Raw genomic sequence first — 15,288 nt, 5'->3', positions numbered from 1 at the left:
GTGAATTGTCGCAAAGGTAGAGTGGCTTAGTCAGAAAGCAGACTGACGATTTTCAGATGCACTGTCCCTTGGCCTCCCCGACTCCCAGCACCGGAAGCGCCTGTTCCAGAGGCCTGCAGGACTTTCTGTGGCTCCCAGTGAGGAATACGCAGGAGGCTTTATCTCACGTGCAGACTGACAGCCCTTTAGCAGATGTGGAACCCCACAGAACCCCTCAGAGTAATAGTTTTTTTGTTTGCTTGTTTGGTTCCAGTACTGAGATGAGAACTTAGAGCTGGTGGCCTGTGGCTGATGCTTGACCATTGAGCCATGCCTCCAGTTTGATATTTGACTGGTTAGTCAGAGATGGAGTCTTATGGACTTTTCTGCCAGCCTAGGCTGGCTTTGAATTTCAGTCCTCCAGACCCTAGCTTCCTGAATAGCTAGGATTACAGGTGTGAGCCACTGGCACCCGGCTTTAGGAATGACAGTAGTGACAGGTTAGTGTGGCAAATATACCTGTGGCTCACTGACATATGACGTCACTTACTAATCTATGACAGTACTCACTCACTAATATATGAGGTCACTTATGACATCTCCCATTGGTGAATGCAGGCTAGGTTGTAAAAACTGCATGCTTTCTCCCCCCCCCCCCACATTGTTTTTCTCAAATGCATCAGAAGGTGATAGGAGTTTCACAGAAGAGTGTGTGTCAGATTTTGCAGGACCTCCTGAGTAGCTGAGATGACAGGCAGGCCTACTGTGCCTGGTCCCCCATTTTCCCTCCTTTGCGTGAGGTTCCCTGGCCCCCTCTTCCTGCCTTTCCTCCTCCTCATTAGAGAGAAACAAGACAGCCTCATTTGCAAATTGAATAAAAGTCTCGAATGGATGGTCTCACGCCTCAAACATGATTTGAAAGCCTAGCACGGGTATCTTCATCCCCATTTAAAGAGCCGGGCAGGTTCTGTTCACATCACAACACACCCGGCACCCTGAAAGCATAGTATTTCAAGGGAGAGACCTCCACAGTCCCTCCCGGATGAGAGAGGAGAGGAAAGCTAGGAGGAAAGCAGTGGCCAAATGGAAATTCGTTTCAGATCTCTTGCTCTAGAGTGGTTTATTATTAACAGCAGTGCAGGGGAAAAAATATGTCTCTACAAAGTTATGAAAAATTCATCAGTAGCGTGTTACAGGTCGGAGAGGCTGTCTGTCTGATCAGATTAGTGATAATGAAGGTGGCCATCCATGAACTTGGACTGGGAGGAGACATCGCCTCACACACGTATGTGTGTGTGTGTGTGTGTGTGTGTATGTGTGTGCGCGTGCATGCGCACACTACACACCCACACACACAGTGGAGTATATGTGTGGCTCATTTTCTCACGGCCGGCTGCTGAGAGGCAGGGGCAGGGCTGGGGCCTGGCCGCCCCTCCAGCTGGGGTGGGAGGGAGGAGGAGCCACAGGGTACTTTTTGTGTGGTCTTCCTGACTCCTGTCTTTCTGCTTCACAAACCCAGTTTTGTTTTGTTTTATTTTTCTCTCTTGGGGCTGCTTCATCTCACCACGCTCTCGCTGTGTAGGGTTTGTGTGCGCGGGGGCATCTGCCTCTGCCAGAAAAACAGCTCAGGTTCTAGTTGGATGAGACAGAGAGACCGAGGGATCAGTATAAATTCCAGGCATTGTAGCGCATGCCTGTAATCCTGGCTACCTCAGGCGGCTGAGATCTTTGAGGATCATGGTCCTAAGTTAGCTTGTGCAGAAAGAAAGGTATAAGATTCCATCTCTAGTTAGGCAGCCAAGTGCTGGGCTAGAGGAGTGGCTCAAGTGGTTGAGTACCAGCCATGACCAATGAACCCAAGCACAGATGAGACCCGGAGTTCAAGTACTGGTGGCTCACACTTGTCATCTAGCTACTTAGGAAGTGGAGAGGTCCAAAGGATCAAGGTTTGAAGCCAGTGGAGGTGGAAAAGTCTGTGCCAGCACTTCATCTCCAAACCAACCAGCAAAATGCTGGGCCAGAGGCATGACTCAAGTGGTAAAGCACCAATGGAGCACCAAGCTAAGCGACGGTGAGGCCCTGAGTTCAAATCCTGGTGTAAGGAATAAGGGAGTATAATAGTTGGAGTAGTATGAAGAGGAAAAGAAAGCATAGAACAGGAAAAGGTGATATTTAAGCAGGAAATGAGGGAATGGTCCTGGAGGCTATGGGAGGGAGCGGGGAGAAGAGCTTCAGAGTAAAGCAGCAGTGTGTGCAAAAGTCCTGAGGTCTCAGAGGAGCAGCCAGTGAGCATGTTTGACCAGAGTGGAGTGTTCAAGACCTGGTGGGGAAGTGGAGCAGGATCCGCTCCTGGGATGCGGAGAGCAGGCTAGTATGTTTTCTAAGAGGAACGAAACACTGGTTTTTTTGATCAGAGGTGGAGGGAGCGGGCAGGGGGCAGGTATGGCTTGGCTTCAGTGAGAGGCAAGTAGATATGCAGGAAGATGATTTAGAAGATCGTGGTTCATATCAGATTGGTGAGCTGTGTGTGTGTGTGTGTGTGTGTGTGTGTGTGTGTGTGTGTGTGTGTGTGTGTGTGTGTGTGTGTGTGTGTGTGTGTGTGTGTGTGTGTGTGTGTGTGTGTGTGTGTATACCCGTGCTTGAACTCAGAGCCTTGCTCTTGATAGACTTTCTGGCTCATGGTTGGTGCTCTACCACTGGAGCCATGCCTCTCGTCCAGCATTTTTTTTCCTGGTTATTTTGGAGCTGGCATCTCACAAACTTTACTGCCTCGGCTGGCCTTGAGCTGCGATCCGATCTTCTCTCCATCTCAGCCTCCAGAGTAGCTAGGATTACAGGCATGAACCATCTCTTATGGCTGGCTTTGAGCCACAGCCTGCGTCCGCTGCCCTGCCCTGCAGCTAGCTCCCTCCTCTTTCAGGGTGGCTGTGAGGGATCTTTGTGAGGGATGGCAAAGGGAAAAGGAATCAGAGCAGGGTGCTGGGCTCCAGTTCCAGGCCCTCTTGCCGCTGTGTAACTTGGGTAAGTCACAGATGTGCAGAGAACCACGGAGGATGGGAGGGGAGGAGAGCAGGGGAGGAGGGGAGGGGAGGCTGCAGCCCAGGCAGGGCCCCTCTGTTGCCGCCACCGCCTGCTGCCTAGCACGAGTTCTTTATGATGCCCGCTGCTCACAGGGTTGCTAGGCAACCCGTAGGATGCTCAGTTGAGCTTGAGTTCCAGGGAAACAGCAGTGACTAGATAGCAGCGTGATGAGCTAGATGGCGTGGGAAATACGCTACAGAAGTTGATGGTGGGCTGGGAAGGTGGCTCAGTGGTCGCGTGCTTGCCTAGCAGGCACAAAGCCTTGGGTTTGATTCCTCAGTACCACAGAAACGAAAAGTTGGAGGTGGCGCTGTGGCTCAAGTGGTAGAGCGCTAGCCTTGAGCAAAAGAAGTTCAGGGACAGTGCTCAGGCCCTGAGTTCAAGCCCCAGCACTGGGAGAAAGAAGTTTATGGTTTATCTGAAACTTGTGGTTTATTCTGGTTGTAATCTTTTTTATTTTATTTTTTTGGGGTGCTGGGGATGAGACTTCAAGCAGACACGTGCTCCACCACTGATCTACACACACCGTCTCAGGAAACACCTTTGTGCGGGGGGATGGGGGGATCCTGAGGCATGAGCTCAGGGCCTGGGTGCTGTCTCTTAGCTTATTTACTCAAGGCTGGTGCTCTACCACTTTAGCCATAGCTTTGCTTCTGGCCTTGTGGCATTTAATTGGAGATAAGGGTCTCACAGACTTTCCTGCCGGGGCTGGCTTCGAACCTGGATCTTCAAATCTCAGGCCCCCGAGTGGCTGAGCCACAGTCGCTGGGCCAGTCTGCATGTGGACGCCCGGTTCTGACGGCGTCCACGTGGCCGCAGCTTCGTCCTGAGTGTGTTGCCTTATTCCCCACTGCCCTGCTCCTCACCCAGGAGCCCCGGCAGATGCCGGGGAGCCCTCACAGCGTTCCGGGGCTGCGGATCAGGGTGTCGGTGTGGCTGCATCCAGGCTCCTCTGTCTCTCGCGTGTGCTGTTTTTTTGTGTTTCTTCAGCACGGAGGCGTTTTCCTTTGCGCCTGGTGCTTTGGAGGTGGTGACGCTTGGAAGGAGATGTTTTTAGATGCTGGCTTCAGGGAGTCTCAGCCCCTTATGGCTTTCCAGACTCAGCACAGATGCGGGGTGGGGGTGGGGGTGTCCCCGGTGTGGCAGGGCAGACCACAGGATGCTCTGGGTTTCTTGGAATGACAGCTTACCACCTCAACATGCATCTGCTAATCAGAACTGCCCTTTCCTGGGTGCTTACTAAGCACAGGTGTGGTGCTTAGTTGAGTTGCATTACTTGTTACCCCCAGGTGGGCTCAGGGTGGGCAGCTCCAGTGCCACCTAGAGGTAAGTCAGGAATGCTGGTCCTGATGGGGACCTGGCACAGTGTCACAGTGACATCTTGATGCAGTCCTTTGAGGCGTACAAGACTTGTCCTTAGGATAACCATACCTTCTTTCCTCCATTTCAGTGTGTGTGTGTGTGTGTGTGTGTGTGTGTGTGTGTGTGTGTGTGTGTGTGTGTGTGTGTGTGTGTGTGTGTGTGTCTCCTGGGGCTTGAACTCTGAGCCTGGGTGCTATCCCTGAGCTCTTCAGCTCAAACTTGAGCCATAGGACCACTTCCAGTTTTCTGGTGGTTTATTTACAGACTTTCCTGCTCGGGCTGGCTTTGAACTGTGATCCTCAGATCTCAGCCTCTTAAATGCTAGGATTACAGGTGTGAGCCATTGGCACCTGGCTCCTGAGGTTTTTTACTCAAGGCTGGTGCTCTACCACTTGAGCCTCAGCTCCACTTCCAGTTTTCTGAGTGGTTTGTTGGAGATAAGCATCTTACAGACAGACTTTCCTGCCCAGGCTGGCTTTGAACTGTGATCCTCAGACCTCAGCCTCCTGAGTTGCTAGGATTATAAGCTTGTGCCATGAGCGCCTGTCTGTACCCCAAGAATTTTAAGGGTATCTTATACTGCAGAGAGGGTATGTGTGTGTGTGGGGGGGTGAAGGCCACCAGGAACGGGGCCATCTGTAGCTGGTTGTGTGGATGGTTACAAACATATGGCAACCAGAATGATAAGCAGAGGAGCTAACCAGGGCGGGGCTGAAAGTGCTCTTGGAATGGGCTTCTCAGGAGAGAGACTGCGGTTTTCAGCTGCAGCAGCTCAGACTGTGGAAGTCAGACTGGTAGTCTAGCCAGAGCCCTACCTGAGATTCTTTTAGGAATTAGGTGCCATTGCCAGCCCTGGGAAGGCTTTGAGCATGGCACCCAGAGCTCATGACAGCCCTGTCCACAGGCTGCCAGGGCTGCGTTAACTCAGATCAAGGGGAGCTAGAGGAAGTTTTGCCATGACAGAAAATCCTAGGCCTCGCTGGGGAGAGCTGGGCTCCCTCCCTCTCCCTCTCCCCGTCCTTCTTCCCCTCCCCTCCCCCTCCCTCCCTCCCTCTCTCCCCCCTCTCTGATTTCCAATCTACAAAAGAAACATCTTTCTGCCAGGCATTGGTGGCCTGTAATCCTAGCTACTCAGGAGGCTGAGATCTGAGGATCACAGTTCAAAGCCAGCCTGAGCAGAAAAGTCCATGAGACTCATCTCCAATAAGCCACCAAAAAGCCAGAAGTGGAGCTGTGGCTCAAGTGGTAGAAGCTCAAGGACAGTGCCCAGGCCCCTTAGTTCAAGCCCCAGGATTGCAAAAAACAACAAAGAATGCCTATTTGTATATGTGTGTATGTGTGTGTGTGTGCACCTATATATATAAATATATACACATGTTTATGTGATAAATATATACATAATTATACAAATTAATATTCTTCTTACACAAAAGATAGGCTATTACATACATCATATGTTCTAATAATCTGTTTAGCTTTAGTTCAGCTTAGTTGTTTGTTTTCTTATGTTTATAGTTTTTAAAAATCTTTTGAGATAGGGTCTTATATATTACAGGGTGGACTTGAACTCCCAACCCTCCTGCCTCAGCTTTCCAGGTGTGGGGATTATAGGCATGTACCACATATCCTGCTTGTGCATATGGATTTCATGTGTAGTCAATTGTCATTATTCACTGTAGTTCTACCTAATATGGCTGTGATCCATCCTTCCTTCCTTCCTTCCTTCCTTCCTTCCTTCCTTCCTTCCTCCTTCCTCCTTCCCTCCCTCCTTTCTTCCCTCTTCCCTTCTTTCTCCATTGCCACACTAAGTCATATCCACATGAAACTTACCTAGCATGCTATGTTGTACCCTCCTCCTCCTCCTCTTCCTCCTCCTGTTGGAGCTCTGTGAGGCATGTGGCTGGGACTGAGCCTGGACGAGGCCCAGTAGGAGTGGAAGTTTTCTGCTGTGTGTCTTTAGCTCTGAGCGTGTGTTCAGCGTGGTTTGAACATGGTTCTTTGCTTCTGAAGTGCACTTTGTCTCCGGGCTGTGGGTGACTCTCCATCTCACAGGGAGTCAAAGCTGGCGTGAACCTTCCGAAGTGTTTTCTGGTGATTGTGGATCCTGGAGAGGAACACCCCCTCCCCTGTCTGTCTCTGTCTCTGTCTCTGTCTTGTGCCAGTACTGGGGCTTTAACTCAGGGCTTGGGTGCTGTCCCTGAGCCTCTTTTGTTCAAGGTTAGTGCCTTACCATTTGAGCCACAGCTCTAGTTCCGGCTTTTGGGTGGTTCATTGGAGAAAAGAGTCTCACGACCTTTCTGCCTGGGTTGGCTTCTAACCTCGATCCTCAGATCCTCAGATCTCAGCCTCCCGAGTAGCTAGGATTATAGGTATGAGCCACCAGGCTCTACAGGGAACTCCACCAAGCCGCTGAGCATTTCTGACACATGTGTTTTCAGCCGTGTAGGAGTTTACCCCATTGTCCCAGTAGCTGATCCCCAGCCCTGCGGGGAGAATTCCCCAACAAGCCGGCCCTGTGCGTGAAGTCTGCCACTGCAAGCCTGTGCGCTGGGCCGGGCCCCGGCCTGCGATTGGCTGCTGAGGTTTTTGTAGGCTGTTTCTAATTTGAGCTGTGCTGGGTTTGCCCTGCCTTCAGATAGGTAGTGCGATGAGCGACCTAAATACACCGCACCGGCAGGCGTGGAAGGGGAGCCGGCCTCCAGCGCTTGGGAGCGTTCCTGAGCTCTGTCTGGAGATGGCGTCTCCCTCTGTGTACATCGAATGCGTCCATGTCTAGGCAAATAAACGCTCCTGAGCTCCGTACAGCGCTGCCACGCAAGCACACATTTGCTCAGCTCTGCGGAGAAGTGCGTGTCTAGGTGTCAGAGGAGCAGTTTACTCTTTCCCCCTGACCTTCTTGTTGATCCGGCCCCTCTATGAGGAGGTGCAGGTAGGGTCAGCACCAGGTCTCGCCCGTGGCTGGTGGTAGCCATTGTCCTCGGCCAGTGAGCAGGTGTCAGGCTCTAGGCCTGGCACTAAGCTTTCTCCTGATGGCCTTTGGACAGCACCAACCTCTTCCTTTTTTTTTTTTTTTTTGTCAGTCATGGAGCTTGAACTCTGGACCTAGGCGCTGCCCCTCAGCTCTTCAGTTCAAGGCTAGTGCTCTACCATTTGAGCCACAGCCCCGCTTCCAGTTTTCTGGTGATTAATTGGAGATCAGAGTCTCACAGACTTTCCTCCCCAGGCTGGCTTTCAACCACGATCCTCAGATCTCAGCCTCCTGAGTAGCAAGGATGACAGGCGTGAGCCACCGGCACCCAGCCAACCTCTTCCATCTGAGGCTCAGAGAGGGAAAGCAACCTGCCTAGAGTCCACACAGCCAGACTCCAGAGTCTGGGAGTTCTCAAAGTCATAAGCCACAGCCGCATTCCCTCAGCTGACCCTGTGCTGTGCAGCATCCACTATGTCTGACTCTGTTCTGAGGTTTGGCTCAGGTAGGATTATCATCATCCTTCGAGGTCCGTCTTCCTGGAGCCCTCTTCCCACAGATGCAGACAGGGAAAGCCCAGAGAAGCTAACTAAGAGAAGGAAGACACACAGCCTGGATTCCTGGAAGCTGGGTTGTTGAGACAACTTGAGGAAGGCTGGCATCTTTCTCCTTACATCTGTCCTGTCTTCCATCCTGTTCTGTGGTGTGGGGAGCAGGTGGGGAGCAGCCATTCCGTTTCCAGGGCTGAGCTGACTTACACCAGCTCTAGAGTGGCTTAGGAATTTCACCTCCCTGAGCCACAACTTCTCTATCTAAAATAGATAAATAAATGAAAAAGGAAACCATGGATGCCAGGGTGTGTATGTGGGGGGTCGGCACATCGATAATCCTGGCTATTTGGGAAGCAGAGGTAGGAGGGTCAGGATTTGAGGCCAACCTAGCCTGGCAATTTGGAGCAACAGCAGTTTGTTCTCAAGGCCAGAAGTGCCTAGCGGAAGCATTCAGCGGAGCCTCGCTCCCTTCTGTAAGCTGGGAGGGAAGGACCTCCCTCTGTCCTCCCAGTTGGAGCTGTGGAGGGTGGTGTGTTATTTGGGGGGGGGTTACTCTGCAGGGGAGGGGCAGACAAGGCTGGTTAAGGGCCCTCCCCCCAGAGGTGATTGCTTGTGTGTGTGTGTGTGTGTGTGTGTGTGTGTGTGTGTGTGTGTGTGTGTGTGTGTGTGTCTTGGCTGTCTCCCCTTCGTGCACTGATTACATATGAGCCACTTTTAGCCAAAAGAAACCAGGTCCCCGAGTCCTGGTCTAGAAACTCATTGTTCAGATCCCAGGACAGTTCTGCCTGTTACCAGGCCACCTGGGGATGGAGCGCTGTGCTCTGGGAACATGGAGAGAGGGGACCCAGATCTCACAGTCTCCCTGCTCCCCTTCCTCCTCCCCCTCCACCCCCCCTCCCTGCCGGGGGGGGGGGAGGGGCCCCTCCCCACAGGCCTCATCCAGAGGGCAATGCCAAACAAAAAGTGTGGCTGTGTCCTGGTTAAATAGGTGAGCCTGTGAAGCTGCCACTTCTGCTCCCAGCTTCTTAAAATACTGCGTCCTGGGCAGCAGGGGTCAGAGACCAGGCTGTCTTCGCCTTTCTTTTCTTGTTGTTGTTGTTCGTGGGGCTTGAAATCAAGGCCTGGGCACTGTCCCTGAGCTCTGTTTTTGCTCACTGCGAGTGCTCTACCACTTTGAGCCAATTGCCTCTTCCCGTTTTCTGGTGGTTCATTGGAGATAAGCGTCTCATGGACTTTCCTGATGGGCTGGTCTCAAAATGCGATCCTCAGATCTCAGCCTCCTGAGTAGCTAGGTGAGCCACAGCGCCATGCCAAACTGTCCTCTGAACTGCTCTGCTCTGTCACCTCCTTCTAGAGAGTTCTCCCTTGGTTCTCTTTTGTGTTTTTCAAGCTGGCTCTGGACAGAACATTGAGATAAAATGTAACAGCATGAAGAATTACCTGGAAAGCATTTATGGAAACATTTTGGGCATATATATATGGATATATATATATATATATATATGTATCCTTCTATATTGAGATCAAAGGATCTATATGGAATGCGTGGGCTGAATCTGTGTTTATTATTTATAGGTATAGTTTCAAATCTCCCAGACGACTTTAAAACCCAGATGGGCCAATTGAAATTTGGTTCCCCCTCCCCCTCCCTCCCCAGGTTAGGCCTTGGCTGCCAAAGTTTGCTGGACATTTACAAAACTCCCAGAGATCTTCAGGCCACAGGCGGAATCTTTGTGTCTCCTTGAAGAATAGAAGAAGATGTCGCCCTTGGTATAGTTGTCTTTTTTGTGTGTGGCCCAGGTTGGCCTCTAACTCACCAGCCTCCTGTCTCTGACTCCAGGGTGGTTGGGATTACAGGCATGTGCTTGAATATGATTAGTCCTGATTGCAGTTCATTTCTGCTTGTACTTGTTGATTTTTTAAATTGGTTACATGGATGAGTACTGCCAATGCTTTGATACCTGGATACTCAGGGTAGATCTAGCTCTTCAAACAGTTATCATTTCTTTGAGACAAGGCCATTCATGTCCTTCCTTCTGGCTCTACTGAAATATGCAGCAAATTGTCTGTATCTGTGCTTACCCCTGCTCTGCAGCAGCACCCCAGAATTTAATTCTCCTCGTAACCTACTTTTGTTTTTAGCAAGAAAGCCAAGATAACAGCAGTAAGAGGGTCAGAGATCCAAATAGTTAAACAGTAGTGAGGTAGCTTCTCAATGACCTTCGCTGAACTCCACTGATCTTGACCTTGGTAGAACTTGACTTTCATATTCTGATACTTAATGATCTTGAAAAATCCAGGAACTTTGGGTTAACACAGTACCTCTTAGAGTTTTAGGTCACATCCAGATCTTTTTGTGTCCACGGTATGGAGGAAATGGAAAAACAATAAGGAAATTGGTAAACAGTATTATCCAAGTCAGTGATGTATTCAGTTGGGAAATCACACACCTGATGCATAGAGCCTGTGACCAATGGGGAGTCAACACACCTGACACAGAGAGCCCGTTGACCAATGGAGAGTCAGCATACTTGACACACAGAACTCAGTGACCAATGGGAAGTCAGTACCCCTGACACAGAGCCCAGTGACCAATGGGAAGTCAGTACCCCTGACACAGAGAGCCTGGTGACCAATGGGGAGTCAGCACACCTGACATACTCAACCTCATTCTTGTCCTTTAGAGGTGGTAAGATGTGTGGATCTGAGTTGTAGCTACTAGGCTCAGGACAGTGGAAACCAAGCCCTGGCTCCCTCCCTAGTGATATATTGAGGTGTGGAAATCGGATCCTGTGTTCAGCACTTATTCACTATAAATTGTGTAATTTGTTCAGCAAGTATATGGACTGCCTGCCCTGTAAGGAATATTAGAGGGACATGTGGTTTTTGCCTTCAGGAAACTAACAACCTACCAAGGACTTGTAAAGAAAACATATACCAAGTAAGACAAGAAGTCAGCAGACAGATACCCACCTGCCATCCTAGCCTGAGAGGATGCTTCTCTTTTCTTGTTTGTGCTGATCCTGAGGTTTGAACTCAGGGCCTGGGCACTGTCCCTGAACTTAGGATAGCACTGTATCGCTTGAGCCACAGCTCCACTTTCAGCTCTTTGGGTGGTTCATTGGAGATAAGAGCCTCAAGGGCCTTCCTGCCTGGGCTGGCTTTGAACCGTGATCCTCGGATCTCAGCTTCCCAAGTAGCTAGTAGTATAGGTGTGAGGCACTGGTGCCTGGCTGGGTGGTTTTTTTTTTTTTTTTTCCTTTAGAGAAGGTAGCAGTTAGCATTTGATTCAGAAACAAATCCTTCTCAGCACTGCTACTTGGAGGGATGGAGCTGGACAGAGCCACTTCATGTGATGGTGATGCCTGAACTTCCCTAAGCCTGTGACTGCCCTTCCCCACGTGATGTTGTGGAGGAGATGCCCAGTGGGTAAAGTGAGTGGGTTTAAAGTGGCTAGGTTAAAGGAGCTGAGGGTGGATTGGAGGAGGGGCTTAATTAAGTAGTAGAGTGCCAATTATATACAACTGGCTGTAGCACACGTTTGTTTAGCTGTGTTCTCCAGGGTGGGCTTCTGGGTGAAAATCATTTCTATCTTGACATAAAACACACACCAAAGTTATTTATTCTCAGGGCCTGACTCTTGCTTGGCCCCATAGCCCTACTTTTTAACTGGTTCATTGGAGATAAGAGTCTTGCCAACTTTTCAGCCCAGACTGGCTTCAAACTGTGATCCTCTAGATTCTCAGCCTTCTGAGCAGCTAAGACGCAGGCCCGAGCCACCAGCATCTGGTGTGGGATGGAATATTTGTTTGTTGCAGTAGTTAAGACTTCACATGCTGTGTTTATTCCTTTGTTATTGAGGTTTGAGCCAGGGTCTTCACTATAGCACCCCAGCCTTTTTATTATTAGTTTTTGTATGTTTTTAGTCTTGGGGTTTGAATTCTTACTTGTTACTAGGCAGGTGCCGTACCAACTTTACCTACTTTCCCCACTCTTTATGGCTTTACCTTTTCAAATAATCTTGCATTTTTGGCCTGGGCTGGCCTCCATCCTCAATCCTCTCAATTTCAGCCTCCTGAATGGCTGGGATTGCAGTCATGAACTGTCATGCCTGGTTTACTTTGAAGTTTATTTTTCACATAGGGTCTCACAGACTTTTGCCTGGGTTTGCTCGGAGTCAAGACAGTCCTTTCTATCTCCCCCAGTGGCCCCATTTTTGCAAGGGCCACAGCATACTGGACCGTCTTTGACAGCAGAGTTCCGTGGGCGCCCAGAGCATCTGATGGTGTAGCTGCACACTTGTGTCATGGGGAAGTGGGGTGAGGTCAGCAGTGGGCTCACCCCTGTAGGAGGAAGGGCCTTTCTCATACACTTGATCCTTAGTTTCCAGTTCTGTTCCTGCACCTGGTTGCTAAGGAGTGTTTTTGCCTGGCTGAAGTTGTGCAAGTGATTCCATGTGTGTGTGTGTGTGTGTGTGTGTGTGTGTATGTGTGTGTGTGTGTGTGTGTGTGTGTGTGTGCGTGGTGTTTGTTCATTTGCCTTGATTCCAGCAGCCTTGATTTCTTAGGAAGCAATTCTCTCTGCAAGATGAGGGATAAAAAAAAAACAACCAAAAATGTAATCCAGGAGAAAGCTGGACACGCTCAGTAACCAGTTCTCAAAAAAGAAAAGAAAGAAAAAAGCATAAACAAAGTCAAAGTCAAAGTTAATGAGTTTTCAAGTTATTTTTTTTCCCTGACATTTACTTGCAGATGATTCTTAGTGGCTATAAAACAAGTTCATTTAGATACGTTCTCCAGTGTGCTGTCCTGGATATAAATCGTTTCTGTTTGGACATAAAATACGAATGGAAATTATTTGTGCCTTACCATACGTTGACCGCCGTCAGTGCTTCTCTCTTGCAAACACCCTAATGTTTCCTTTCCATATTTCCATTTTTCCCTTCTTGGAAACTAATTATCACTTTAATTTCACCCGACTAGAATCTGCCAGCTCCTACTGGGCATTGCCAGTTAGGTCTTTTTTTTTCTTCTTCTTTTTTTTTTCTAGAAGACCAGCAGTATGTTTGTTTTGAATATTCTTTCCGTAAATTGGTGCTAGTGGAGAAGACGATTATGACAGCAGCGTTACATCCTCTCCTAGCCAGAATAAAGGAAAAATAATCATTACAAATAAAGAAATGAAAAGCGAACGTGGTTTGCCAGTTCCCAAATCCAGACACTTCTGGGAAGGCCATGGCATTCATTTTCCAATTTGCATTCTGTCTCTACACGGTGTAAGGTTACCTCCCTTTCGCCTTGTGCCCTTCCAGGTGTTTGGTATCTTTCCAGAATTTTCCATTCCTATTCCCCCGATTCTCCCTCTGAGCTCTGTGTGGTAATCTCTGTGCGCGTCAGGGCAGGGGGGTGAGTTTCCACTGACGTCAGCGGTGCCCCGTGGCTGGGTCCCCGCTCGGGGTGCTGGCGCAGGGGCCCAGCTGTTTCCTCCTTACCTGGAAACCAGATCTCAGCCGAGCCGCACGCCTCAGTGGCACCCCGGGCGCCTGGACTGAGCACCTGCGCCCCGGTGCTGGGGACAGGCAGCTGGGACTCTGTGGCTAGCTCCTTCCACTAATTGCCCACGGCCACCTAATCTCTGTTTCCCCATTTGCTCACCTCTCCCTGAGGGAGTTGTTCAACCTCTCTGCTCCCCCCTCCCACAGCTCCTTGGGGAGGCCCCAGGGGGGTTTTGGGAGAAATGCAGAATTTTGGATCTCACCCCCAGACCTCTTGCTGAGTAGATCTGAGACACAGGGGGCCCCACTCAGGGAGGGGCTTTCCCTGGGTCCCTACCATGAGGAGGGAGAGGGCAAAGCAGTGTTCTTCTCATAGAGGCCCCTGCCCACCGAGGGTGAGGATCCCCCAGGGTTGGGGCCGGAGCACCCGTCCTTGCTGCTGCCCCTAGTCTTCTACTTGGTAAATCGAGGAATCAGACCAGAATAGAGAAAGGGAAGCTGCTGGGTTTGTCCAGAAAGCGGGCCGTGCAGTTCCTTCCCTTCCCCTCCAGTCCAGCATCTTGCTATGAATTGGAGACAAGAAGCTCTAAGACTTCTTCTCCAGGCTGGCTTGGAGCCACGATCCTCCAGATCTCAGCCTCCTGCGTAGCTAGGGTTACAGGTGTGAGCCCAGCTGATGTGTTCTAGTTTCTATTTGCTAAACCTGACAAGGTGGGGGTGTCACACTGTCTGCCCCCCTCCGTGTCCCCCCCCCCCACTGCTGTTAGATATGAATGGATGCCTGGGTCCTTTCCCTTAGCCATGCGCAGTCCCAGCCCCGGCCGGACAGCATGCACAGCTGGTCTCATCTGGTGGTCAGGAAACCTTGGTTTCTATGTGTTCCTTCTTCGTGATTTGTAATCTTTCTTACCGTAATTCTTCTCAAACCAGTGACAAAATGGAACTGAGAGGAAAATAGGACTGGGATGTGTTGGTAGGTGTGTGGGACCGGCTCCTGCTGGTTAGAAACACACCTGGTCGTCAGATCCTCACAGTGACCCCGTGCAAAACACACCACGGTCACACGGGATGCTTCCGGAGGCTCAGAGAGCTTCAGGCACGTGTGCAAGGTCACACAGCTTTTGCTGATTGCGTCTTATGGTTGACTTTGGCCTGTAAGCAAGGAGTGTGAGGCTACTGCTGGAATGTAATTCATGATTTGCACACGCACACACGCGCACACATTTTTACGCAGCCCTTTCTCGAAACTTCTCCAGCCATGTTTTTGTGGGAGACTTCAACATGAAGCACCATTCTCCACAGATTTGGGGTGTGGGGCCTGTTGTATTCATGGGCATCTGCTTGGAGATTTCTGAGGGGCAGATGATATAGCATCCCCCACATCCTCAGATTTCAAAGAAGGGGTGTCACATAGCTCACCTCTTCTCAAACCAGGACCAAGGCCTGCACGGAGCTTAGCTTTAGCTTGTACTGAGGGTGTTTCCCCAGGGGAGAGGCCTGGCTGGCTGGGCCAGGGGATTGCAGGGAGGGGACAGAGGCTGGGACGCAGCCCGGCCTCTACACATGTGGCACAAGGTGTAAAGACTTTCATAAAGTCGGTGTGTAAATGGGGATCAGGGATCAGCAAACACTGGTATAAAGAGCCAGGTGGTAGCTGGCACCCAGGAGTTCAGGCCTGGCATCTGAGTTACTCAGAAGGCTCCGATCTGGGGATTGCGGTTCAAGGCCAGCTCAGGCAGACAAATCAAAGAGATTTGTATGTTGAGTGAACCAGCAAAAAAGCTGTAAGTGAGAGTATAGCTCAAGTGGTAGAGTGCCAGCCTTGAGAGGGGGAAAAATGCCAAGTAATAGTG

At 50.3% G+C, this 15,288-nt stretch overlaps 1 protein-coding gene across 4 annotated transcripts in view; it reads left to right on the top strand.

Annotated features, from left to right (window-relative positions):
* The window catches only part of LOC138807776 (kinase suppressor of Ras 2), a 200,803-nt gene that overhangs the window by 13,904 nt on the left and 171,611 nt on the right, over positions 1 to 15,288 (top strand). Inside the window, exon 1 of one of the 4 annotated variants that reach the window (XM_069993535.1) lies at positions 9,646 to 9,711. The exons of the other annotated variants lie outside the window; for them this stretch is intronic. Within the exon in view, the coding sequence (XP_069849636.1) occupies positions 9,700 to 9,711 (12 nt within the window). The 5' untranslated portion in view covers positions 9,646 to 9,699. Of the gene's footprint in view, positions 1 to 9,645; positions 9,712 to 15,288 lie in introns of those variants that run through there. 4 annotated transcript variants of the gene reach the window in all.

The sequence above is a fragment of the Dipodomys merriami genome, unplaced genomic scaffold (assembly GCF_024711535.1).
Source record: "Dipodomys merriami isolate MVZ:Mamm:240054 unplaced genomic scaffold, mDipMer1.0.p SCAF_433, whole genome shotgun sequence".
In the NCBI taxonomy this organism is placed as follows: Eukaryota; Metazoa; Chordata; class Mammalia; order Rodentia; family Heteromyidae; genus Dipodomys; species Dipodomys merriami.
The sequence above is the reverse complement of the archived record's forward strand: the minus strand, read 5'-3'. Positions and strand labels throughout refer to the sequence as shown.